Source organism: Talpa occidentalis, unplaced genomic scaffold (assembly GCF_014898055.3).
Source record: "Talpa occidentalis isolate TD23 unplaced genomic scaffold, MPIMG_talOcc4v2.1 talOcc4.7, whole genome shotgun sequence".
Taxonomy (NCBI): domain Eukaryota; kingdom Metazoa; phylum Chordata; class Mammalia; order Eulipotyphla; family Talpidae; genus Talpa; species Talpa occidentalis.
Window position 1 is genome coordinate 45,653,890 of NW_023605083.1, and position 27,635 is coordinate 45,681,524.

Consider the following 27,635-nt stretch of genomic DNA (forward strand, 5'->3'; position numbering starts at 1 on the left):
AATGTCCAATTGCTTAGTGCTCTGACTATATACAAGAGAGAATATTGGTAAAAATGTAGGAAAATCATTTGTGTCTTCTTGGTATATTATCTTCAAATGACTTCACCTTTATTGATTTTCAGGCCACTTAGTAACACAGGTGGACTGTTAGGTCAACTTGGTAAAACAGACAAGATTTACAAAGACTGCTATCATGGTACACAGCGTCTTAACTTCAAACTTTTTGATTTTATGGGAACCACTCCTGACATGTCTCAGGACTGAAGTTGGCAGGCAGAGTATTAGGGTAATAGAATGAGGACTGGGCAAAAGAAGGGGAGGGTCATGCCAGTTTGCTCACTGAGGAGCAGACAAGTTAAATCGTGCCATCTGTCTGAAGCAGTACAGCAAACAGTGTCCGAAGATCACAACTACCTGAGCTCACAGCTACAACTCCATGCATTCACTAGTCACTTTTATTCATTCACATACTCATCCAATTCCCAGTCTGCAGCAAGGCGGGACACAGAAAGAGGAATGTAATTGTGCTCGGAAGGTCTGGGATCATGAAGGAGGAAGCTTGCTACAGGCAAGAGGTTGGGAACTGGTCATGTCCCCAGTGCCATACAGTTCAAGAAGGTTAGCAGTCAGAACCCAGACATAGGAATCTAACCTGGTGCACTGTTTCACTGCTGATACTAGAAAGTTGGCCTCAACTTATATCCCTGGATTGGTTTCAGGAGCCGAAGCACCAAATGATCCCCAGTGCTGCTTGTGGGAATCCGGCAAAAGCAACCTGCACTTGACAAGTCTTTCCTTCCCTTTCCAAAATGATCAGCTTAGTGAAGCCTCCAGTTGGAGGTTTAATTAAAACCTAATTTCCCCAAACTGTAGATGTTTTCAAAGCTAACCATCCATAATGTTTTTGTCTATTTCTCAAATAAAGACTTTCCTGGATGAAAAAAAAAATAAACTTATGAATATATTGTTCCAAAGCTTTACTCACAGGTGAGTTCTTTTAAAGAAAATAACCATTAAATTTCAAAATTATTGTTGTAATTATTGTTGTTATAATTCCAGAATTATAAAATATTGCATTCTTAGATAAGCATTTCTGGAAAACTCCTCATCTTGTTCAGTATGGCAATTGTTAGTAATTTTATTAACTTGTTTTCATGAAAAAAAATGGAAACAAGAAGGAAGGAAGGGAGAAAGGGAGAAGGAAAGGAAATGAGAAACGCATTATGAAACCTGAGGATATTCTACTGCAAAGCAAGGACAGGGAATCGTCATCTCTGTGTGTCAGTGAAATAGTTGTGACCATGTCCAAGGCAGAAGCTAGGTTCCTATCATATTTCATAATATTATTTTCTGTTTAGAAGATAGGACATGCTTATGATAGAAAATGTGGGAAATACAAAAGGTAAAAAGTAGGAAAATAAACTTACCCTGAAGCCCAGGATGGTAAATATTTTGTTATCATCAATTTTCTAGGCAAATATAACTTTTTAAAATATAACTAGGATTAGGCAACACATCCCTTTTTTTTTTTTTAAGATTTTATTTATTTATTTATACATACAAGAACTGGGTACAGTCAGAAGTGCGAGAGGGTGAGAGAATTCACCAGAGCCAGAGCGGGGGAGCAGAGCAGGCAGAAGGACCGAAGTGCACTGCTGAGGGGAGCAGCGGGCGGCAGGAGAGGTCTGCGCGCCATGTGGGACCCTCCTCCAGTGGCCAGGGAGCAGCCGGGGATGGAACTAGCGCTGCAGAGGCTGCGGGCAGCTTCGCAACCCAGCGCTCAACCGCTGCGACTGGGGAGGCCCAACACATCCCATTTTAATTGTTTTCTTTTTTTACTTAGTATTCTGTTATGTTTTCTCCTTATCCTTACATATTTCATAACATGATATCATTTCAACATATGAGGCTTAATAGTTTACAGTCCCCTCCCTTCCATGGGTGTACATTTAAGTATTGACAGTGTCTCTTTAATATCATAAAAAGCCCCATTATGAACATTCTCTTGTTAAATCTTTACATCCATTCCTGAGTTACCGTCCAATCAGAGATATAATAACTGGGACAGAGAGTAGAGATCACAATGTATGTCACTTTTTTAGGGATAGATTACAAAAAAAGTTACTGAATCAGAAGAGATAATCTTATGTCTTTATCTTAAACAAACTTTACAATCCTTATTACCTGCTAGACCCCCCTCTGTTAGTCTTCATGTCTCATTTCTCCCACCTGGCCACTGCTGATCACATGGTCTTTACCCTGGAAGGAATACTATGTAGTAGCAAAGGGTCACCAGAGCAGAGGAGCTAAGACCCAGGTCTGGAACCATGGGAGGACACTGGGGGTGCAATGCAGGAGCTGCTCCAGCCTAGAACTGAGGTACAATTGTGGATCAGATACAGCTCTGTCTGTGGTTATTCGGAGATACAGAAGGGGATTCTAGCAAATGGAAGGAGCCAACCATGTGGAATCCAGAATGAGTACTTCTGCAAGAAGTTCTTACACATAAGATCTGTCCATAAGGTTAGCTGAGGTTAGAGTTCAGAGGCAGGTATCTGGTCTGCAAGATCAGGAAGTAGCAAGAGATAGACAAGGAAGCAGGGAAACAGGTCTGGCCTGAGACCATACTTAAAGAATGTGAACAAGTTCCAACTTGGGACTCAAAAAAATGCATGAATGAACTGAAGCACAAATCCCATCTTGGGGAAGGTGTGTCTGCAAAATTGGGCTAGGTGAGGCTGCAGTAACAAAGAGCTCCTAAATCAAAACAGTTTACAACCAGATTTTATTCTTGTTCATGCTACATGTCCATCTATATTATCCTCAGTCTGGATTCCCAGGTTAATGATCTGTATAATCCACAGTTGTGGCAGAGGAGAAAGAACTAGATAGTCCAGCGTCAGTGATTAAATGCCTCACTCACCTTTCCTTGGCCAGAGCAAGTCATGTGGCCTTGCCTAACTTTCAGAGGCTATTGGCTGGGAGCAATGTCCAGCTATGGGCTTGTCATCTTGGCGAGTACTGGTAGTGGCTGCTAGATAATGACCAAAGCTAAGTTCTAAAGAGAAGATACTATACAGATTCAGGATATTTAACTATAGTTTACTTGGTGTCCTAACGTATGTTTTCCCTGGAACCTGGGTGTGATTATGAGTTCTGTTTCAAAAGAACTCCAAAAGGACCAGTGGAGATATGGAGATATTTATGAGGCAAAGTGTAGCTAGAGAAGACTTAACAGCTGCTCCTGGAGCTCATCACCAAATAGGACAGATTCTAGTATATTCTAGCTATCAGAGTTGCTACCTTTTACATAGTTGGTAGCAAACTGACACTGCCTAAGTAGGGCTGTCATGATTTAACTCTCCTGAAAGGGGGTGAGTGGGGTGCAAGGAATAGTAGAAGCATCTGCATGCATCTCCATATGCAGACTAAATGTCAACATTTAGTCTAAATGATATTATGAACCTTATCTCTCTCAGATATATTTGGGGACATTTGTTTAAGGCAAGTGAAAAGATCACTAGGTATCTCATTCTAGTGGTGATGATAAAATGATGAAATTATAGTTTCTGAGGGGGCTTCCTAGGCTCTTTACAACCACTGATGATTTCTAAAATACTTGCTGTGCCCTTGAGACTGTGCAAGGTGCAGCTCCTGACCTTCAGCATTTTTACCAGCAAATAGCAGGAGAAAGTAGACATTTGTTTGATATTCACTTCAGAGTTCAAAATTTTGGAGGACCTCATAAAGCTACAAAAAATGCTAATTTCACATTCAAATGAATAAGAAAGAAGCTTGTGGTTTTTCTCTTCATAATAATCTTTCCTAAAGTAAAAGATTTCTAACTTAAATGTAATTCATCCAATCTAAGACACAGGGAAGGAAATAATAAAATAAATTCTGTGGAAATCATTTATTTTACTACAGCACCATGCAAATGTCATGTCTATGCAAACAGAAAGTGTGAGTTATAAACATTCTCAACAAGGGATACATTTTTGCTAATTAATAGTATACATCCCACAAGTCAAGCTTCCTCATTGATTTGCAAAAGGTTAGGGTTATTAAAACAGGCTTCACAGTCAATACCATGCTTATTCTTATATGGATTCTCGTGAAGTGCATGACCTGAGTAAGGAAGGGTGTGATTTAATTTCTTTCTGCATGGAATCATTTAAATAGCTGTGTGCCAAGTGTTGGCACATTTTTTCAAAAATATTTATTTATGCATACAAGTCCTGGGTGTAGGCCAGAGGTGGGGCGGGGGGTGGGGGGCGGTGAGAGGATTCACCAGAGACAGAATGGGAAGCAGAACAGGCAGATCTACTGAAATATACTGCTGAGGGTAGCAGCAGGGGAGACAGGCGATAGCTTGACAGAGCTGAGACTTTAACCCCTATGCCAACAGGGAGACCCAAGTGCTAGTACATTTTTGCAGTATATGACAATGAAGATCCCTGGAACATTATTCAGATTCCTTGCAATGTTCTGTTCCCTTTGCAAATGTAAAAAATGTTTTACCACAAGTAACATCAGAAATTCTCTCCTTTCAAAGGAGGATGTACAATAAATAAGATAAATATAAATTATAAAAATCATTAAATGAAATATAGGACTTTTTTTAAAATTTTTCAAAATGTAAAATGTTAATGTATTTGTAGGAGAACTTTTATGATTTATTTCTTACAAGTCTTGGAAATAAGAAGAAAGCCTCTCAGAGGCAGTATTCTGTTGGTTGGTGAACAATTTCATCAAAAGTGAGGAGGTTTATAATTTTTTTTTAATAGAGGCATGTTATTTATTTATTTGTTTGTTTGTTTATACAAGCACTGGGTACAGTCAGAAGAATGGGAGGGTGGGAGAATTCACCAGAGCCAGAGCGGGGAGCAGAGCAGGCAGAAGGACCGAAGTACACTGCTGAGGGGAACAGCAGGCGGCAGAAGAGGTCTGCGCGCCATGTGGGACCCTCCTCCAGTGGCCGGGAGCAGCCGGGGATCGAACCGGCGCTGCAGAGGCTGCGAGCAGCTTCGCAACCCAGCGCTCAATCGCTGAGCCACCAGGGAAGCCCAGGAGGTTTATAATTTGTAATTGACTTTGGTGATTTAATCAATCTTTATGTGACATACACTATTCATAGCAGAAATAAATTCATCACTTGCAGAGATTCAAGCAGGGATTCTAAGTGATGATACACTCATTCCATAAATGTTGCAAAATCAAAAACAGTAAAATCTTATCCTACATATCCTTATGTCTTTTTGCCAAGTTCATTGAGAATGTAGCTATAGTTAGGACTCTCAGCAAATTAAACAAACAAAAACCAACATTCACACAGCAGGGCACTTTAATGGCTCAGTGGCTTGGAGAAAAAAAATACAGCCTTAACCATTGGAAATAGGGGTTTATCCTAACAAAGAAATTCAAACATGGATATTTTGGACAGACTAATGCAATAAGACTTCTCTTAAAATATATTATTTAAAGGAGATGGTTCTTATTTCTCATATTCTATGCTTAACTTTAAGTTTCTTACATTTCTGGTGGTTTTAGAAAGCGACTGTTCTAAATTGTGATCTTTAGATTGCTGAATATAACCCTTCCTCCCACTTGCTCATCTTACAAACTATATTGATGCATTGTATTTAGTGGAGATTAATTTTCTTTTTAAATTAATTCTCAAGCATTGGTGATGCATGATGAAGTTGGCATGTTCTGATTTTGTAAACTGGCATTACTTTTCTGGAGAGCACTTTGGTCACTATAAAAAAATATGTATATTCATCCTTTGACCTAGTAGTGATAATTCTAGAAATCTATCTGATAGATGCAGTCAAAGGTGAACAAATATTTCTTTCTGAAGGTTTTTTGTCACAGTTCAAACAGATAACATAAAACATGGTAACAATCCAAGAATCAGTGTTAAGGAATTTGCTAAATGCATAATGCTATATATCCACATAATAGACTATCAAGTATTCATATGAGGACTATGAAGAGACACTTAAAGATAGCAGAGAATATAATGTCAAAAGTACTGTTAAATATAAAAGAGGGTCATGAAACAGTGTGTGCAGAACGGTCTTAATTATGTCTTAAAAAATTTACATATATAGGGCCTCCCCTGGTGGCACAGCAGTTGAGCGCTGGGCTGTGAGGCTGCCCGCAGCCTCTGCAGCACCCGTTCGTTCCCCAGCCGCCAGCGAGGGACCCACAAAAAAAAATTACATATATAATAGAAGGGGTGTGTGTGTGTGCGCATGTGTGTGTGCACGTGTGTGCACTTGCACATGTGTGTGTTTGGAAAGTTGCAAACCAAAAATAGCAAATGCTATTACTGGGAAGTGGGATTGGAGGAGATTTTTATTTTATACTTTCTGCTCTTCTATATACTTAAAGTTTCAAAATGAATTTAACTTTTGAAATTAAAAAAACAATGACTATTAAAACATGCATTTGTTGCATGCACAATATGAATATAGTTGGTGTCTTGGAATTTAACCTTAAAAGGGGTTAAAATATTAAATGTTATGTTATGTATATTTATGACAGTAAAAAGATATTTAGATATTTATTAGAAAATCTAGGTTTCCTTGGATTTAGTGATGACTTTTACATATACAACAACAAAAGTATAATTCATGAAAGAAAAAGTTCAATTTCATTAAACTTAAAAAACTTCTGCTCTGAGAAAGACACAGTTATAAGGACAAAAAGATAAACCACATATTGGGAGAAAAACTTTACAAAATACATACCTGGTGAACTGATATCTGAAATAAACAACTTTTAAAAACTTAGCAAAAAGAAAACATGCAAAAACCAACTTACAAATAGGCAAGAAATTTGAATAGACACCTCACCAAAGAAGAGCTGTAGTTGACAAGCACATGAAAAGATGTTCCAAATTATGTCATTAGAGAAATACAAATAAACAGGAGGCATCACTACTCACCATTGAGAATGGCAAAATCTGGAACCCTGCCAACACCAAGTGCTGACAAGGATTTGAAGCAACAGGAGTCCTCATTCATTCCTGGTGGGGATGAAAATGGCACAACCACTTTGGAAGAGAGTTTGGCAGTTTCTAACAAAAATAAACATGCCCTTACCACATGATCCAGCAATTGTGCTCTTTGGTATTTACCCCCAAAAGTTGAAAACTTATGTCTACATAAAAACCTGCACAGAGTATTTTATTCATAATTGCCAAAACTTGAAGCACCAATAAGTCCTTCAGTAGGGAATGGGTGAACGGACCATGGTAACTCCAAACAATGGAAAGAAATGAACTGTCAAGGAACAAAAAGACATAGAGGAAAGTTAAATGCATATTGTTATGTGAAAGAAGTCAATCTGCAAAAATGGCATTCTGTAAGATTTCAATCTAGTACATTCTGGAAAAAGGAAAACTATGATGACAGTAAAAAGGTCAGCGATTACCTGGAGTACTAGGAAGAGAATGAGAGAGGGATAAATATGTAGAGCACAGGGGATTTTTAGGGCAGCAATATTATTCTGTACGATATACTAATAATAAATGAATGTCATTATACACCTTTTTCAAGCCCATAGAATGTAATAACACAAAGAATGAATCCTGACATAAACTATGGATTTTAAGTTAATAAGGTACACATATTTACACATTTACAATATTTTACATGTAAAATCCCAAAATATTACATTAAAATATTATTTATCTTACTTTATATGTGTGTGTGTATTTACTTGTTACCCAAAATAAAGGTTACTGTTTCCAGTCACAATTTTACTTTTAATTTACTCATTTCATAATTACCTCTTGGTTACTTAAAGCTGCATGAAAACTTACAGTGTCTGAGAGTAACCTCTAGAAATTTTCAAGCAGCTGATTTTCATATTATATAACAGTGATTTGATCACTGATTCAGTAAAAGTCCTAAGTCCCATCATTTCAAAATTTTGGTTAAATAATTTCACAATCTTGAATAAATAATACATATGCAGCTTGAGCATCTAACTTCTCAATATTCTAATAAGTGTTTTAATAGAAACCAGGGGCAAACACTCAAATGAAAAATCCCTAAGAGCCCTAGCCCAGGTGATGATAATACATAATTAGGAAAAGAGGAAAATAAAGTGACAGTGGTATTCATTTAACGTTAATTTATTTTTTATTCTCTGTGAAGTCACACACAGATAGAGTTTTCAAAACATAGATCAGTCAACTTGCTAGCATATTAGAGCTCCAGAGTTGGATGGGGACTGAGAAGGACTCTTCTATCCAATGATAGAGGCAAATAGTATGAATAGCCATGTTGAGAATGATGTGGCTAATTCAATCCTGATTCAGATTTGCTCATGTCAACTGATCTGCTCAGATGGGTAAAATATAATTGAAGAGGCCTCCTGGCAGTATCCTGAGCACATAGCCTCACAAGGTCTCTGTGTTTCAATAGAATATTAGTCATTTCTGGAAATATAAGAGTCAGAGCTAACTTTTGAGACAAGAAAGCTGGACAGAGGCGGCCACTTTGAGAGGATCCAAGGCAAATGGCATAGAATTTAGCTTAAGACCCAGTCCTCTCAGATAAACTAGACTGGAATCAGGTAACCAAAGCCAGTCTTTTTCCCAGAGCAAACACACTAGCTTAAGATTCCCTTGTTGATATGGGAGGAATTCTTGGTAATTCACTGTTCATGGTCCAGAATGACTTAAGAAATATATACATGGGCCTTGGCTGTCCGGGCCTTGATAAATTCAAGAAGCAGGGGAATGACACTGATGTTTACTTTCATTCATCTCTCTTTGTCTAATATTAACATACTTATTTAGTCTGAATATTAAAACATAGTAGTTAGACTTGCATACTGTCATGAAAACAACTATTCCCATTAGATATCAGTCCTCAGGATTCAGCCTTGCCTGGAGCTATGCATTCTGAACTGTCAGTAACTTTCTCATGCAAGTTGGCAAGTCATCCAACCTGCTGTTTGATGTTGCAATCAGGTAGCTGATGTTATACATCAGTAGATACTCAAATCTCTACCCTACAGGTAGTGCTGACATTGGCATGAGACAGCTTGTTAAATCTGGCACTCAATATTACACACTTGGCCTGCTGAACAAGTATACGAAGAGAAGATGTGTCTTATCTTAAAATTATAGCGTAGTAGAGCTGTAAGAGATGCTAAACATCTAGCCTTGCAATCTGATTATATTGTACACATATTCCCCAAAATACTATGAAGTCTTATTGGAGAAGAACAATGTCTTTCCACCTAATTGGCGCAACCTGCTTCCTTATGGCTGGCATGCAAAATAATTTAGATTATTTACATGACAACCCCTCTGAGAAGAAATTTCTCCTGTCTATTGCTAACATTTCTTTGTTCTCTGAAGTTGTTTTGTTTTGTTGTTCTCCCTCATGTTAAGGTCAAGACTCCCAGGCATGTGATGCTTACTATGTCTAAGGTGTCCATCTTGCATACTATTACCTCAAAAAGTATGGAAAACTAACCAGGTCCCTGATGGGTCTTTTCATTGCCCCCAGTGTGGAAACAAGAAAGGTTTAATCATACTTGGCTGCCTGGACCTACACAGGTACTGGGATGCAATGGATGGGCCAAAACTCCTAATGTTAGGGCCCCCTTCACAAGACATTCAGAGGTGTTCCAGAAGTAGCCCTATGTGTGCACAGAATTCACTTTCACAAAATCTTCTATATCTATCCTTATGATGAATTTTTTTTAATATCAAGAGACCTTTTGTTTCTCCTTGCACCTAGCTTTGGTTAGGACCACCCTGGTTCATCCCAATAATGCCACACTAATTTTGTTTTTTTATTTATTTATTTATTTATTTATTTATTTATTTTTAATTAATAAATTTTATTTTTATATTCCCCATACAATTGCAATCCCCCCATTCTGACCCCAATCCCTCCCCTCCCGCCCCCACCCCCAAAAAGTGTCTCTGGTTCATAGTTTTTGTTGATTTTGATTTTCACTTTCTTATATAGTTATTCATTTTCCTGGTCCCTTATTTAAGTTTTCTAGATCCCTGCTATGAGTGAGACCATCCGGTATTTTTCTTTTTCTTTTTGGCTTATTTCACTGAGCATGATCCCTTCCAGCGTCATCCATGTTGCTGCAAATTGCATGTGTTTATCTTTTTTGAATGCTGAGTAATATTCCATGGTATATATGCCACACTAATTTTGAACATCCAAGAGAAGAAACCTGTCTCCCATTCCCCCTTTTCCCAGAAGGGTCTTTGACCTTAGGAAAAATCTGTGCACCACCTCTTGCAGCATTATTTGCTTTGTTATAGGGGGTGGGGAGTACCCTCCCATCCCAAGGATTTGGCAATTTGGCCATATGACTTGTCTTGGCCAATGGAATAAGCATAAAGGCAACAGTTTCAGCTCTAAGCTGAGATTTGATGATTTATGCCAGCTCTTTTATACCTCTGCCATTCAGCCACAGAAAGAATGCTTCCTACATACCTATTACTCCTCTAGGCTAGGTTTTGGAATAAAAAGCCAGTCAACTAGACCTGAAATTGAGCTGTGGTCCATAGCAAAACCCAGTTGAATCCAATTAGGATCAACAACTTCAGTAGGTGCTAACTATGCTGCAGATCAATGTACAAGAAATGTTTGTTGGTATGCCACCGAAATTTGGGGGTTGTTTTTGTTTAGCATTAATGCAGTAACAGTTGACTAATACACTTCATATACCACTGAGTATAGAGAAGTAAGCAAGGCACCTCATAGTGTTTGGTGTGCAGGATGCTTATTAGAGAGTCCCCTTTCGATCACTACGTGGGGCCAGGAGGGAAGGAAGCAAGATTGGGGAAAGGGAGTTGTTGAACTGAAATGCCAGCCTAAAAAGAGTCTCCACTGACTCCATGGGAGCTCTGAAGACAAAGTTCCCTGTTAATGCCCACATTGGGCCAAATTACCAGGTCTTTATTCTACTGTCACGATCAGTCTTTGGGTGAGGTCAACTCAAGAAAGGGTATAACCTTGGGAAGATGATTTTTTTGAAGTTGATGCAGTCCCTAAAAGGATTGACAGCACAACCATACAACAATAGCACACCCAACAGCTGGACAACAAGATTTTTCTTGAAAGAATCCTTATCTCCCACCAGGCCTCCCTTTACCTTTTGAGATACCATTTGAGGCTTCATCTGCAGCAACATTTCTGGATTATTCCTTCGCTGTGGGCACTGAATAGCACAAATGTCTATATGACAAAAAAAGATTCTGGTGACTTTCCTTAAGCAAGCTCAAAGCTAGTGAATTTTTTTCTGTTTTTACAACTTCCTCTTAGGAAGAAAATCATCCTGGGGGAAATTCTTTGATAATCTGACTGGGGGTAAAGGGTGAAACTCTGAGGGCTGGGGCCAAGGCCCAGATAAAATGACTTAACTGCAGACTGTGAAGAAAGGATCAAGCTTTGTTGAGAGAGGAACCAGCCAGGTGGCACAAAGTGAGCACTTCCTGAGATGAAAGAACATTGAGATGGGCTGGCGACTGACTTTTGATGTTCACAGAATCCCATCGATGGTGAATTGAGGTCCCATTAGGTGAAGTAAACTATTAACAACCTTTTAAAAAATGATATTTCAACATATCCCAAATAGAAAAGTACAGAGAACAGTATTAAATGTACACATCTGTGCACAACTCAGAATTAACAACTATCAACATCTAGACACAGTTTTTTCTGATCTTTTACTTTTTTTTAATAAATGAGGTTTTTTTTCGTGCTTTTTAAAATTTTTTTATTTTAACATTTATCATTTTTTTACATTTTTTAGACAATATTTGCTTCCCCCCACCACCTCAGATTGAGTTCCCATAGAATTTCCTTCCCCAAGGCACCTGTGCACCATAACCACAGTTGTATTCCTGCCTGAGCCCATTTTCTTCCCTTCCCTTCCCTTCCCTTACTAATAGTAGTGACTATTAATGTGAATTTGGCATAGTCTCCCCATCTGTATTTTATACTTTTGGTACAGATATATGATTTCAGTTTTTTGTGTTTTAACATTTATATTAATTTATTTTCATATTTACCAAAAATATGCTATATGTCTTACAAATTATTTTTTTCTTTCAACTTTATATATATATTTTCAACTTTATATTTTTCATAACAGCCTGTTCATATATACATTTATTTCATTGATTTTACCTTCAATATAAACTTCCACTACATGACTGTTTATCTGTTCCTATAATGATAAATAACGAAATTGTTTTAATTCATTTCTCTTGCAACCAGTTCTACACTGACATCCTTGAGAATTTCCCTAAGGCAGATACTTTGAAGTGAAATTACTAGGTTCATGAAAATCACTTTCTCAACATTTTGTTAACAAGATTAAAATGTCAGATTCCTAGCTTTAACCTCCAACTGCCACCCAAGTGGACTTACCATTGCTTTTTTCTTTTTCTTTTCTTTTTTTTTTTTTTTAAGATTTATTTATTTATTTATACAAGCACTGGGTCAGAAGTGCGGGAGGGTGAGAGAATTCACCAGAGCCAGAGCAGGGAACAGAACAGGCAGAGTGACGAAATACACTGCTGAGGGGAGCAGTGGGCGGCAGGAGAGGTCTGCACGCCATGTGGGACCCTCACCCGGTGGCCGGCGGCCGGGGATAGAACCGGCGCTGCAGAGGCCGCGGGCAACTTCGCAACCCAGCGCTCAACAGCTGCACCACCAGGGGAGGCCCTCTTTTCTTTTTTTTAAAAAAGATTTATTTTATTTATTTATGGATACAAGAGCTGGGGTGTAGGCCAGAGGTGGGGGTGGTGATGAAAGGATTCACCAGAGACAGAGTGGGGAGCAGAACAGGCAGATTGACTGAAATACACTGCTGAGGGGAGTAGCGGGCAAGGCAGGAGAGGTCTGCTGTGCCATGTGGAGAGCCCCTGGCCGGGAATTGAACTCGTGCTGCAGTGGCTGCTGATAGTTTCATAGTGCTGAGACTTAACCCCTTGAGCCACCAGGGAGGACGCCCATTGCCTTTTTCAGTAGAGCTTTCTTTTTTTTTTTCCTAATAAATGTGATCATAGTTTAATTATATACCCATACATTTCTATTAGGTTTATATATATTAAAATTTTTTTAAATAATAAATTTTATTTTTATATTCCCCATACAATTGCAACCCCCCCCATTCTGACCCCAATCCCTCCCCTCCTGCCCCCCACCCCCCAAAAAGTGTCTCTGGTTCATAGTTTTTTGTTGATTTTGATTTTTACTCTCTTATAGTTATTCATTTTCCTGGTCCCTTATTTCAGTAGAGCTTTCTGCAGAGAGACTGACAAAGAGAAGTGACATAACAAATGTCTGTGGAATAAATAAACTACGGATGAACATGACTGCGGGAGCCAGGAAATGGGTACAGGTAGTCGGTTAGGAACAGCACGCCCCAAGCCTCCAAGCCCATTTATCAATCTGCCTGTTTATCAATCTGAATAAGGAATAATTGGTTGGAACCAGGAGGTGCCCCTCCCAAATCCCAGGTGTCCCAAATCCATTTATCGATCTGATGGAGAAATAATTGGTTGGATTCAGGGGTCCCCTCAACTCAATTAAAATAGAATGTTCAGAACACCAACACAATAATGCAATGCCAAAGCAATGGAACAAAGCTGTTTCTGGAAAAATAGGCCAGGTAATGTGGGAAAATTCAGTGAGCCTCAGTAACTTAGGAGACCCAGCAAGAAACACAACACAGATGCCCAATGGGTGAACCCCCACTCTTGTCCACTATACCTGTATAAATTCCTGCTTTTTAGCCCCTCAGTGGCCACATACTCAGGGTCCCTGAGTATGTTATATGACTAATAGTTATATGACTAATGACAAGGCCATCATAGTGATATGACTAATGACAAGGCCATCTCTGGAATCCACGTTTTCTAAATCCTCTTACTGCCCAGTTAGAAGTAAAGATGTTCAAGTTAAACTCAAGTTCCAAGTGAAAACTAAAGGAGAGTAGAGAATCATTAGATGACCACTCATCCTCCTATTAAGTACTTGTTTCCATAAAATGTTTCAGGAGGTATGAACATTTTAGGTTAAACAATAAAAATGAGAACAAATATGCTTTCTTCTTCAGAACCAACTCTGTTGAGGTCTGTTTGGGTTAATATCTATCAACTCCAGCTCTTAGCAGGGGTTGTATTTATTTATTTCTTATTTTAAGAAGCAAACCTGGGATCAAGCACTAAGTAAATGGATCATGGAGGCTGGCAGCCTGGTGAGTCACTGTTGGACTTAGAATTACAGGTGAGTAAAAGGGAAACCATATGGTATTTACTAGAGTTGAAGGCATCAGCATGAACTTATACTTAGTTTCATATAGATACAGACGGATATATATTTATGTATATATAAGAAATTACAAGTGTGTGTGTGTATATATATATATACAAGTCCATATACACACATATATTTTCAAGCTCTGTCACAGACATGGCCAAGAAAAAACACCCTAGTAGTAATAGGCACACCCAGGGTGCAGAGCTTGGTTTCAAACACCATTCTTCAATAAAATGAGGCAAGCATACTTGGAAAAATGACAGGCTTGAAGATGGGGGCAGGAATGTACAAAATATACCTGGAGCACCTTACAGTACCAGAAAGTAAATGCAATCAACAATAAAAATATGGGGATATATCAAAGAAACATAAGAGCCAATCAAAAAAGCTACTAATGGCCAAATCTAGACTAATTTGAAATACAAAATAAATAAGACAGTATTGGGTTGTTACCCAAAGTCTTACTCATATAAATACATGCTTAAATAGATAAAGAAAGAAAGAAAACACCCAAATCCCACATATACAACAATTCTAAATAATTTATGTGGAAGCATAAGGTAAGAATGGAGAGAATAACTCCCCCTTCCTTGAGTGTGGAGTGTGCACAATGGCTCCCATCCAAAAAATACAACATGAAAAGAGAGGTAGAACAGTGACTTCACCATGGTGGAACCTAATAAAATTTACCTCAGCACTAGTTATATTTCATGTTATCTGTGATAAAAAATTGTTTTTTAATCACTTAATCTCTAGAATCTTCCTCCCACAAACCTTAACCTTATTCTACTCATGAAAACACATCAGGCAAATCAAGCAGAGGGATATTCTACACAATATCTGCCTGATACTCCTCGAGACTGTTCAGGGGATCAAAAACAAAGAAGCCTGAGACATCATCACAAACCCAAGGGCCCCAACGAAGCAGAATACATAAATGTAATATGGGGTCCTTAGTTGAATCTTGGGTCAGAAAAAGAACATAAGCAAAAACTAAGAAGTTCTAAATAAAATGTGAACTTCAGTAAATAATAATAATGCGCAATATTGCTTCATGATTTGTGACAAATGTATCTTCCTAATGTGTGATGTTCCTAATGTAGGAAACCAGATGCATAATAGATGGGAAGTCTCTATTATTTTACAACTTTTGTGTAAGTCTAAAACTATTAAAAAACAAAACAATTTTTTAAGCTAAGATTTTGAAAAGAAGATGATTAACTTTGTTTTCTATTTGTTTTCAGTACTGTTTCATCCCTTACTAGGTAAAACAGTAACTTGTCACCTATTTCTATTTTTGTGAGATTGAACACTATAGTAAACAGCAACCTGCATAAATCAGATGGAGGTTTTACAGGTTCCTGCAGACTATTACTGATTTTCTCTTTTGTGCACTTTTCTCTGGCTCTTTCTCATACAGCTGCCTTTGACCAGTGAATTGGCTGCCTTCCTGAATATAATAGATTGCTAATTCTCTTAGACCAATTCACAGCCCAAGATCTCCTTAGCTAAATGGAAAAATGCTAATGGTACCCTCATCAGTCACTTCTTTGAGTCCCATTGATACTTCCAAAATATTAAAGGAGAGTCATTTATTTTTTATACATTACCACATAGACACTTTAGGGTGTCCCCCTCTCTCACAATGGTTTCCATTTCTCTGAGTTGATTCTCTTTTCCATTCACTGATCCTAGGAAGTGAGTGCCTGTGTAATTTTTATAGTGTGTGACCTTGTCTCCCTGGTCATTGCTGATTAGATGGATCAGCAGTAGCTCCTGGGCACAGTGGACCCATCAGGATTCTTTCCTGAGGATTTAGAACTGGGGCTGAGATTTCCATCTCAGAATTCAATTGGCCTCTTGAATTGAGGTGATGAAAACTCCTGGGAGCTGTGGCACAATTATCTTTAACCATGTTGGTTTCCTGATTCTTGTAGTCAGAGGTATTGAGGTAGAGCAAATTTGTTTCTAGAGAGTGCAGAAGAGGGCAAGAAAAAAAGCTAATTTAATGATGGCCAAGTCTTATGCTCAGAAATTTGTTTTTATTTATTCTGAGAATATCTGGATCTTAGTAAAATAAAAATCGGCGCAATCATGGGATTTATGTCCTCATCATAATCTTGATAGGACTTCAAGACTTAACTATCAGTGTCCATCAAATGTATCAATAGAGAGTGAGCTCTCTCTTTCTCATTCTAAATGTCCTGGAATGGCTACTATCATAGATATATACATATTATTTTTTGGCTCCCTGGTATCCTTTCATCTGTTTTGTGGTATCTAAATCCTTTATTTTCCTTGAAAAAAAAAAAACACACCTCCCAGGAATTTAGTCATGCTTAAAGATGAAAGACTCCTACAGTTTTCAATTACAATAAAAAAAAACAAAAACAAGCAATAAAAATCCCTTTTGCTGAAGTCAGTTTCAGCTGGGTTCTTGACACTTGCATTTAAAAATAGTCTTGTTTAATGAACTTACTTGAGGCACATATTCACGTTTTCAATGAACTCACTTATTTCCCTGTAAACTCTTTTACTCATTTTTAAGGCTTCCCCTCTTTCCCCAACTCCTGTCTCCTCCATCTTAAACCAGCTCCCAAATCCGTTTGTGTGTCCCTTCCAACACTGTTTTGGTTTGAAAACTCAGTTAAGAGACAGTATCACTCAGTCCCCTGTGCTCCTCCCTCCCTCCCTCTGATCCCTCTCCTTCCTCCTCCCCTGCTGTAGGTCTCTGATTTATAATTGTCCGTTTTTGCTTTGTTGTGTTTTGTACTGTTATTTTTTTACACTGATGTCTTATTTGGTTTCCCTATATGCATTGGTGAAGGAAACTCTATGGGGACTACACCTGAGGGGGTGGGAAGGGAAGCAAATATTGTTTAAAAATGAAAAATGAAGCAGTGTATTTCACTCTGCCTGTTCTATTCCCCACTCTGTCTCTGGTGAATCCTCTCACTGGCCCCAGCCCCCGCCCCTCACCCCACACCTCTGGCCTGTACCCTAGCTCTTATATGCATAAATAAATAAATCTTTTTAAAAAATGAACAGAGATGTAAAAAAATAAATAAAAATTTAAAAAAGAGACAATATCCCTCATTATTGTTCAGGCTTGGTAAACAAGAAGTGCTTTAAGTGCTTAGTTGGAACTTCTCCATTTCTCTATCGCTTTCCTCAGAGTAAAAAGTACTATCAAAGATAAGTCAGAACATGAATTTTGGCTTGCAATCAAAATTATACCCACATTATAGAACAAATATAATTTACTGTGTAATTTCACATGGATTATTTAAATTAGTCCTGAACATGTAAAAGAGGTGTTGTCTTCATTGCTGTGATGAGAAAATAGATAAAGAGAAGTTAGGGACTTGCAGACAGATTCACTATAACAGCTATTAGTTACACAGCAGAGTGCTTCAACATGCCAAACATCTTTCATATTTTTAACCCAATGTTGGAGACATTATCTTACTTGGAACTTATGGATGTAGAAATGGTGAAGAAAATGTCAAAGAATATGCCCAAGATCCTATCAAAGGCAACTGCTATTCCATATCAGCAAATCAGCAAAACTGGAGCTTGAATTCTTCTGGCCCAATTCAAATGACTTTTTGTACAATATTATTAAATATGGGAAAGTTGCAAAACCCGATGACAGGAAACAAGAATGAACTTGCACAGGGAGAACATCAAACTAGAATCTGGAAACATTATATTTTTTTAGCACTCCAATAATGATACATAGGGGTTTATACATTTTGCATAAAGATTTTACTATTTTACCTACCTCAAACTAAAATAACTTACAAAATAGCACACATGACTGAAATATTTTTTGAATTTTCATAGGAAATACTTAACTCTATACTTTCCAGTTTTTAAAAATCAATGTATTGTATTGCCTAGTACTGCCTTCTTTAGGTCTACTTTCAAATCATTTAGGTTTTTGGGCCTCCCTGGTGGCACAAGGGGTTAAGCACTGCACTATGGGGCAATCCACAGCCTCTGCAGCATGAGTATGATCCCCTGCTGGCCAGGGAGAAACCCACATGGCGAGGCAGACATCTCCTGTCTCACCCGCTGCTCCCCTCAGCAGTGTATTTCAGTCAGGCTGCCTGTTTTGTTCCCCACTCTGTCTCTGGTGAATCCTGTCACCCCCACCCCCACATCTCTGGCCTGTACCCTAGCTCTTGTATGCATAAATAAATAAATAAATAAATCATTTAGGTTTTAAATTTATTAAGCTTATCTTGGAAAAATAGTATTTCATAACACATGAGATATGTATAGATAATAAAAATATAATACTTTATATTTAAAAAGAGAAAAAACATACTCTTTAAAAAGATTAATTGAATCAGAGGGGCATGGGATGTACATCTATATTTATACGAAACTGTGCAGCTTTAAATACAGAAAAGAAAGTCCACATTTAGAAGGCCTCATGTGTTCATATAATTTAATACACAATTTGGTCACTGGCCAAATGGCCAATTAAGATGAATATTTTTCTAGAGACAGTAATCATATTTCAGAGTGAGTTTCTAGCCTATAAGAATCAATATGAAAATGGTTTCTTAAAAGTAATTATTATGAACATTTTAATCTTGAAAACCTTAGTAACTAAAATTTTGGACATTGTAGTGCAGGAATGATCATTTCTCACCACTGTCAGTTGTTAGGTTGTTACTGAGGTCACTGTCTGCACATTGCTGACACGAAGCATTGAAGGTTCCTATAGTACTTTAGGTTGTATCCTGCACATGCTAGTGTCATTCACTATGTTGGTCATTCACTACGTAAATAGGCATTTTCCTGTTGCTTTCTCCTCTCCTTTATATTATTTATCATTTCTCAATTGAAGTTGGTTAAACATGAATAGTATTGTATGTAATTCAAAATCATTCTTCCTTGGGAAATGTTGAAGTGTAAAGTCAGTATTTTGCTTTCCTTTGTTACAGTAAGAACAATTTATAAACAAGAATTTTCCTTTATATACTTATGGCTTAAATGGAAAGAGTAAAAACTAGACACAGTTCTTAAGTATGTAATGACTTGGGTCTCCCTGGTGGCACAAGGGGTTAAGACACACCCTATGAAGCTGGCCACAGTCACTGCAGCATGAGTTCAATCCCGGCCAGGGAGCTACCCACAAGGCACAGCAGACCTCTCCTGACTTGCCCACTGCTCCCCTCGGCAATGTGTTTCAGTCCGCCTGTTCTGTTCCCCACTCTGTCTCTGGTGAATCCTCTCACCCCCACAACTCTGGCCTGTATCCCAGTTCCTGTATATATAAATAAATAAATCTTTTAAAAAATTAAAAAAAAAAGAATGTAATGATTTCAAGTTATTTTGTGTAAAATTATAAATGAAAGTTTATCTATTTGCAGATTTTACATTATCTAATATTAAATAGTCTGCATTTTATTATTTAAATTTTTATAGAATTTATTGACTCAAGTTATAGTACTCTTCTTAAATGTTTCCAGCTAATGCACTCTCTTAATAGTTTTATTAAGCATCTATTTTCCTACTCAACTAATTATTTTAAAATTCTTGTGTGCTTTTGTACATAATTTTACCATTTTTAAAAGTCACCATTAATTATCATGTTAGCACACAGAGATAAAAATGCATTTGTTTCTAATAGAATTTCAATATATAAAAAGTACATTAGGATATTTTTCACTTGAAGTAATTTGCAGAATAAAAGCAAATATTGAGTCATAGAAAATTTAAGTGATAGGTATTACTGGTATAACTGAAGTTATTATGCCAATTAACTTGTAATGGTGACTGATCTAAATACAAGCTATTTAGTCATGGTCAAATTCAAGAATATCAGAAATAACAGTAACAAGGGCAATCAGCTTTTTTATTCTTTCAATGGCAAAGACTGAAGTTTGAGCCAAAGAGAAATTGGCAGAATATCAAGGCAGAAGTCAACATAGATATAGCCCCTAGTTGTTATTGGAAAATATTCTGCATAAACTAAAAAAAAAAAAAAAAAAAGAATTACTCTGTAAAAACTCCTAGATATAGGACAGAATAACAAGTGAATGTGTGTCAAAAACTTACTATTTGACAGGTTATTGAGCCCAAAACTTTAGCTCCATCACCTAATTTAATCCTCCTAACAACTATGAGGTCAGGTCATGCACAGCTCAATGATGAGAAACTGAAAGGGAATTTTAAAAATATACAATTGAGGGAGATTCACACACAGAACTTAGTTTAGTTTAAGATGTGGAGTTCAGGTCAAGAGCGTGCCACGAACTCTGTCTCTACAGAGAGGAAGGGAGCGAAAGGAGAATGTGTATCCATTACAGACACATGAGTATCCCAGGGAAGGGCTCGCTGCCTAACCCAACAGCTAGCAAATGATGGGCAGAAGAATGTGGGTCAAAAGCAAGAATGAGGAATGATAAGACTAGTGAGCAGGAGATGAGGAAGAACTAAGATACAAAACATCTGCTTCCTAAATAGCATGAATGCTTTTCATTCTATCCCCTTCTCTTCTTCATTCCCACAGCCAGTGCCTCAGGTCTTACTCTAGTCTCTCTGCTAGACTATTGTATAAAACTGGAGGTGTGAATCTTAAGCTTGGGTTAGAGGATAGAGACAGCACATAAAGCAAAGTTCTCACAAAGTCAAAATGATTCAATCATGTCCCACAATGTGGTCTTATGTGAAAAGTCTAATGAGATTTATGTACATCAAAGTTTGAGAGCCATTTATCTAACATTGAAAAGATAAGAAGAAAATGCATATGTCTGGGGAGTCAAACAAGCCTTTCTTAAAGATAGCTATCAACTCCTTTATGTTGATGGTAAATGAATAAGGAATTCTAGGGTGTCTGCTAGGTTAAATCTCTGTAAGTTGAATTCTAAGAGATTTTTCTGTTCTGTTGCTTTAAGTATTTATCAACACCCTACAAAGGGATTCAGTTCTACAATCAGTAGAACAGATTGTAGAGTTACAATTCTCTCCATTGTCCTAAATTTCCTTTCTAGAATACAAATCTGATCACATCATCTTCATCATAAATTCTTTCCATGACTTAACCACTGATATTTAGTTTCATTTCCCATAATCACAGGGGAGAAAGGTGGGTCAAAATGCAAGAGAAATTCCATGGCCCATTCACCTCACATAGAAACATGCAGCCACTATGGGCCCAGGTGATAGTTTAGAGTGTTGTTAAACTTGATTTGGATCACTTTTACATTGGGGTAGTTAAACTTACATGGGCAGTGTCACCTAATGTTTGCATGTTCAGTCACCTTAGATGGCATAATCCAAGGTCACTCAGATATGAGTGGTATATGAATTTGTATCAGACAGATTGAAACAGGGATGTGCCATTCCAAGTATTTGTACACTTACTAGAGGAACAGGAGGCATTCACCTTCAGGAGCTGCTGTTGATGATACAAAGCCTTTCAAAATCTGATTCCTATTGGCTTTCCAACTCTAGCCCATGCCACTTCCAGAGATGTGCAATCTCCTTCCTCAATCCTGCTTTCTTGCACTCTGACAATCCTCTTGAATGATTTCTCTGCAAAATATTTTTTCCTGATTTACTTTGCCTCTCTAATATATAATTTTTCTTTTGACATGTAAGTCAAATGTTACTTTTTTTAAAAAAAAAAGATGTATTTATTTATGCATACAAGAGCTGGGGTAAAGGCCAGAGATGCAGGGGGTTGACAGGATTCACCAGAGACAGAGCGGGGAACAGAACGGGCAGATGGACTGAAATACACTGCTGAGGGGAGCAGCGGGTGAGTCAGGAGATGTCTGCCTCGCCATGTGGGTTTCTCCCTGGCCGGCCGGGGATTGAACTCGTGCTGCAGAGGCTGCGGATTACTTCATAGTGCGGTGCTTAATCCCCTGTGCCACCAGGGAGGCCCCCAAATATTACTTTTCTTTTTTTTTTTTAATAGAGGCATGTTATTTATTTATTTATTTGTTTGCTTGTTTGTTTATACATGCACTGGGTACAGTCAGAAGCGCGGGAGGGTGAGAGAATTCACCAGAGCAAGAGCGGGGAGCAGAGCAGGCAGAAGGACCGAAGTACACTGCTGAGGGGAGCAGAGGGCGGCAGGAGAGGTCTGCGTGCCATGTGGGACCCTCCTCCGGTGGCCGGGAAGCAGCCGGGGATCGAACCTGCGCCGCAGAGGCCGCGGGCAGCCTCACAACCCAGCTCTCAACTGCTGTGCCACCGGGGAGGCCCAAATATTACTTTTCTTAACTGTAATTTATTTACAGAAAGAAAGGGGGAAAGGAAGAGAGGGAGGGAGGGAGCAATGGGCATGATTAGATGGTCAATAGTATTATTTTTCCAGCTTTAGCTCCTACTGTTCTGTATCCACAAAATCTCTTTTAGAACATCTAAAATAAAATCATGCACATCACACTCCTCAAACTTTACTTCTAACTTGTTCCCATGTCCAGTCAGGTTTATCTGACAAATTCATCTTTCTCTTATAATCTTGACCCTGAGTTGTCCTCAGCTGTGGTTTCACTTTCCAATTTATTTATTCATACAAGAACTGGGGTACAGGCCAGAGGTGTGGGGGTGAGAGGATTCACCAGAGACAGAGTGGGGAGCAGAACAGGCAGAGGAACTGAAATACACTGCAGAGGGGAGCAGTGGGTGAGTAAGGAGAAGTCTGCTGCACCATGTGGGTAGCTCCCTGACCGGGGATCAAACTTGTGCTGCAGTGGCTGCGGATGGATTCACAGGTTGCATCTTAACCCCTTGCACCCCCAGGGAGACCCACAATAGGATATTTTGAGAGAGACCACATTCACATAATTTCTCTTACAGCATATTGCTGCTATTGCTATACTATTCTATTAGTTACTGTCCACCTCTTACTGTGCCTAATTTACAAATTATACTTTATCATAGGTATGTATGTACAGGGAAAAAACCCAGTATAGAGTTTGTTACTATTTGCTGTTTCAGGTAGCGAGTGGGGGGTTTTCAAACATATCTCCATGGATAAGGGGTGGGGGAGCTACTGTATTCTCTGAAAACTCCTATCCTGGCTTTATCATGATGAGAGTTTTCAATTTTGCCCTACACTGAATTATATCATAAAGCATCCTACATTAATTTGATGATGAAGGTCACCATACTCTTTTTTCTTCCTCTTTATCTCCAGAGTAGGTAACAAGAGGGGTTTTTTGGCAGAGCAAATGAATATTTGCTCATTTATTAATCCACTCACTCTCCAACCATTTACTTACTCAGCAAACATTTGCTGACTAAATGGAAGGTACTTGCTAGGGGCTGCATAATCTACTTACAACAGATATGAATCATTCTTTGAATCTTCCTTTTTAAGACTCATCTTTTGTTCTCTTCCGCTCACAAAAACCCACATGACTGTTCTTATCTTATTTCCTTTGATGGTCTCTATCTTTTGTGCTGCTATTTTTGCTTAAAAAAAAAAAAAATGAACTATAGAGCAACAGTCGAGCAATAGGTAGCCAAGGCAGTTCTGGAAACATCTATGTAGTGCTGAGTCTACTTTTCCACCCTTAAGGCAAAAGTTTGCTAAGAAGCCCTTCTCTTGTACAGTTTCCTTAGTAACATTTTGCTTCACCCATTGGGCTGGGGTGCTTTATGTTAGGTTTCTCTTTCAGGTTTTGTCTTCCAGGGAAAACAAACCCTAACATAAGATGTGAGATTGTGTGATAGGTTTGAGGTGTTTTCTACCCAAGTAGCAAGGGGTGGCTTTAAGAGAGAGCTGGAGCTGACTGTGACCTGTTTGGGAGCAGATGGGAGACAATCTCCTTACCCTGATTGACACTGGAGGAGGAAATGTGACTGCTGGAGTGACCTATATTACATGTCTCCAACTTCAGATATTTCTTAAATGAGGGCAACTTAAATTTTTTTTAAAGATTTATTTTTATTTATTTATACATATAAGAACTGGGATGCAGGCTAGAGGTGCAGGAGGTGAGAGGATTCACCAGAGACAGAGTGGGGAGCAGAAAAGGCAGATATACTGAAATGCACTATTGAGAGGAGCAGCAGGCAAGACAGGAGAGGTCTGCTGTGCCATGTGGGTCAGCTCCCTGGCCAGGGATGGAACTCGGGCTGCAGTGCACTGAGACTCACCAGGAAGGACCACAACTTAAATTTTAAAGAAGTAATCAAAAATGTTTCAAGAGGTATTTCTTTTAGTGGTAGTTCTTTCAGAGCCCTACTTCTTAAATCAGATTTTTTTTTTTAAAAAAAAGGCAGTGGTGGTATTGTCACTCTTACTAGCTCTGGTTTGCTTAAGACAGTGCTCTAAACTGTCCATATAGGCAGCCCAGGGGTACTGCCTGAACCCTGCCCCCCCCAACCCCCCGCCAGGCCTTCTGGAGGGCAGGAATAGATTGGCTTCAAAGTCAACTCTATTTTCCCATTGCCATGTTTTCTTCATTCTGTCAAAGTGATTCTAGTGACCATACACTTCTATTCACAAAGTGGAAAGATACAGGTTTTTTTCATGTTTAATTTTTACAGCTTTTCTCTACTTATAAAATTAAAGAATACTTATAAAAAGGCAGAGACGACATAAAAATAATCTAACATGCAAAAAATTACTTTTAACAGTTTTGTGTCTTTTTTGCTGTACATATAGAAATTATATTCATTGTTGTACAAAATTAACACTATACATTTAATGTGTACTATTAGATGTAATTTTTTCACTTAAGCATTAATTTTTAAAGACTGTAGTTTAAACACTGTAGGGCATTTTACTAATGTTATTTGACATCTGCAAATAAAGCTATTTGATCAAAAAGTGAGGGCACTTTTTTAGAACGCATTTTTTAAATGGGTGTACTCACACAAAAATCTATCAGTCAATATTTTCTGGCCATCAAAAATTCTCTCTAGCTTAAAAACTAGAAAGCAGCATTAAAAAAAAAAACCTTAAGAATTTCTCAGTTGTTTTATCTAAAGACTGGCCTTTACAGGATGTGAACACGTTAGGATTTGGTTCAGAAGAACATTTACATTGACCTTTTACTCAGTTTGCTTTGGAAATGTACAAGATGTGGTGGATCTAAGCATTAGTAAATGCTTTTAATAAAAAATAAATTCCATTTCTCCTGAGAACTAGAGGTCATATTCCTTATTTGAATAATGTTAGGTAACTACAAGTGAAAAGGAAATCACAGAAATTACTGATTAAAAATCCTCTCCCTCTATAAATGTACCAGTTTATTGTTAGCAACCCCCCCCCCCCCAGAAAGGCAGTTCCCGGATAGTCACAAAGTAGTATGTGTTGAAAACTACTAATTTTTGTACAGTGATAGACATATTTCATACTTTGTCAAACATACCAGCATATTGAATTCTCATAAAAGCTGTGTGAGTTGAGTAGGCTGGGCTTAATATTCCCCCATATAGAAGATATTGGTAAAGCAACTTGTTGAGATGACCCCCCAGTGAGCTCTACCCGGGAGCTATGCCTTTGTGTAATCCTCACCCCTTAAGAATCAACTGGATTTCATGACTTGCTCTAAATCAACAGAATGCAGAAAAGTTAATGCGATGCCATTTTTGTGATTAAGTTAGGAAAGATTGCGAATTCTGTCTCCCAAGCTGATTCTCTTTATTGCTCCTTAGCTTGAATGCTCAGATGCTGGGGAGGCCCACATGCTAAGGAGCTGATTTGACCACTAACCATATGCACCTGGAGGTGGATTTGTCTCCAGTGAAGCCTGTGATCTTCACAACCCAGCCAGTTCCTTAGTTGCAGCTTGTGGAGAACCCAGAAGTGCAGAAGCCAGCTAAGACACACCCAGATTCCTGACTCTTAAAAGCAATGTGGCAATACATTTGCATTGTTTTAATCCTCTTCATGGCAATTTGTTAACAGTAATAGACAATGAATAACAGGGTAAACTGAGGCAGAATATAACTTGTCTGTGGAAATATTAAAATATAGCCATACACAAAGTTTTTTTAACACTTCTGCCTCGTAGAGGTGAGTTCTATGTGTTCTCTACTGCATTTGGACAGGCTTATGATTCCTTCCTCCCAAAAGTACACTGGAAATGATGCAGTGTGATTTCTAAGACTGATTTGTGAAAAGCCATGCAGCTTCTGCCTTGGTTAATAAAGCCTATTTGAAGTCCTGACTTGCTGTGTAGGAAGTATGAATATTGACTTCCCTGAAGATGCCATATTGGGAGGAAGTCCAAGTTAACTAGACAGTCCACAGTCTCAGTTGAACCTACTCATCCAGTCCAGGTAACAGGCAGGTAAGGAAAGAAGCTTGCAGATAATTTCAGCTCCAGCCATTCCAGTCTTCCCCACTGAATCCTCAAACATTATGAGGCACAGATAAGACATGCCCACTATGCACTTTTTGAATTTCTAACCATGAGATTTCTAAGCATAATGAACCGGTTTTACTCTACTGATTTTCGGGGTGGTTTGTTACACTGTAATAGGCATCTGGATCACTGCCCAGTATTGCACAGCTTGTAAGTAGTAGAGTTGGAGCTTAGATCCAAGATTTTGATTCTTACTTCAGCATTTTTTCTACCACTCCAGATGTTGCCTTTTTATCTAGGATGTTTATGTTTCTTTTCTCTTGTAAGAAAATTTCTCCAGCAGTGGTTATCTACTCTGGCAGCACACTAAGGAAGTATTAAAAGCACTGATGTCTGAGTCCTGTCCCCCAAAATGCTGACTCTTTGGTATGGGTTGCAGCTAGGCATCAAGGTTTTTACAAAATTTCCTATTCTAATATACAGCCAGATACAAAACCCACTGCTCTACAACAACATGCTACTCAGTGCAAAAGATCACAGTGACAATAATCCAATCAGTCTCAAAAATCCATCTTAGTGGAATAAAGGAGAGACATAGAGAATCTAAGAAAGCATTTTATTTTTTAATTATAGTTCTATTGTGTCTGTGTGTATTTGCACCAGTGTGTTCATGTGAATATTTGGAAGCAGAATATTAGCTTGCCAACTTGTACATATGCCGGGTCACTTGCTAAGCACCATGAGTTATAATACTGCTAAGGCCTGATATGTTCACATTAAAGTAACTTAGATCCAGTTACAAGATAAGAGACTTTGAATCTAAAATGCCCTGGATTTTGGAAGTATTACTGTCCTACCTACTAAGATTCCTCAAAGAGGACAACCCTAATAGATTGAGAACTGTGAAGTTATTTTGAAATATAAATGTTCAGCACTGACTCATCTTGCCAGATAAATGACTTGATTCTAGATGCCAGGCTCACACCTCTCAAATATCAAAACTACATGTGTGTCAGAT

At 38.2% G+C, this 27,635-nt stretch overlaps 1 protein-coding gene across 3 annotated transcripts in view; it reads right to left on the reverse strand.

Annotated features, from left to right (window-relative positions):
* LOC119232758 (guanine nucleotide-binding protein G(q) subunit alpha) overlaps positions 1–27,635 on the reverse strand; it is a 418,504-nt gene that overhangs the window by 302,403 nt on the left and 88,466 nt on the right. For 2 of the 3 annotated variants that reach the window (XM_054689835.1, XM_054689834.1), the window contains one exon: positions 6,953–7,033. The exons of the other annotated variant lie outside the window; for it this stretch is intronic. In XM_054689835.1, the coding sequence (XP_054545810.1) occupies positions 6,953–7,033 (81 nt within the window). The remainder of the gene's footprint in view (positions 1–6,952; positions 7,034–27,635) is intronic. 3 annotated transcript variants of the gene reach the window in all.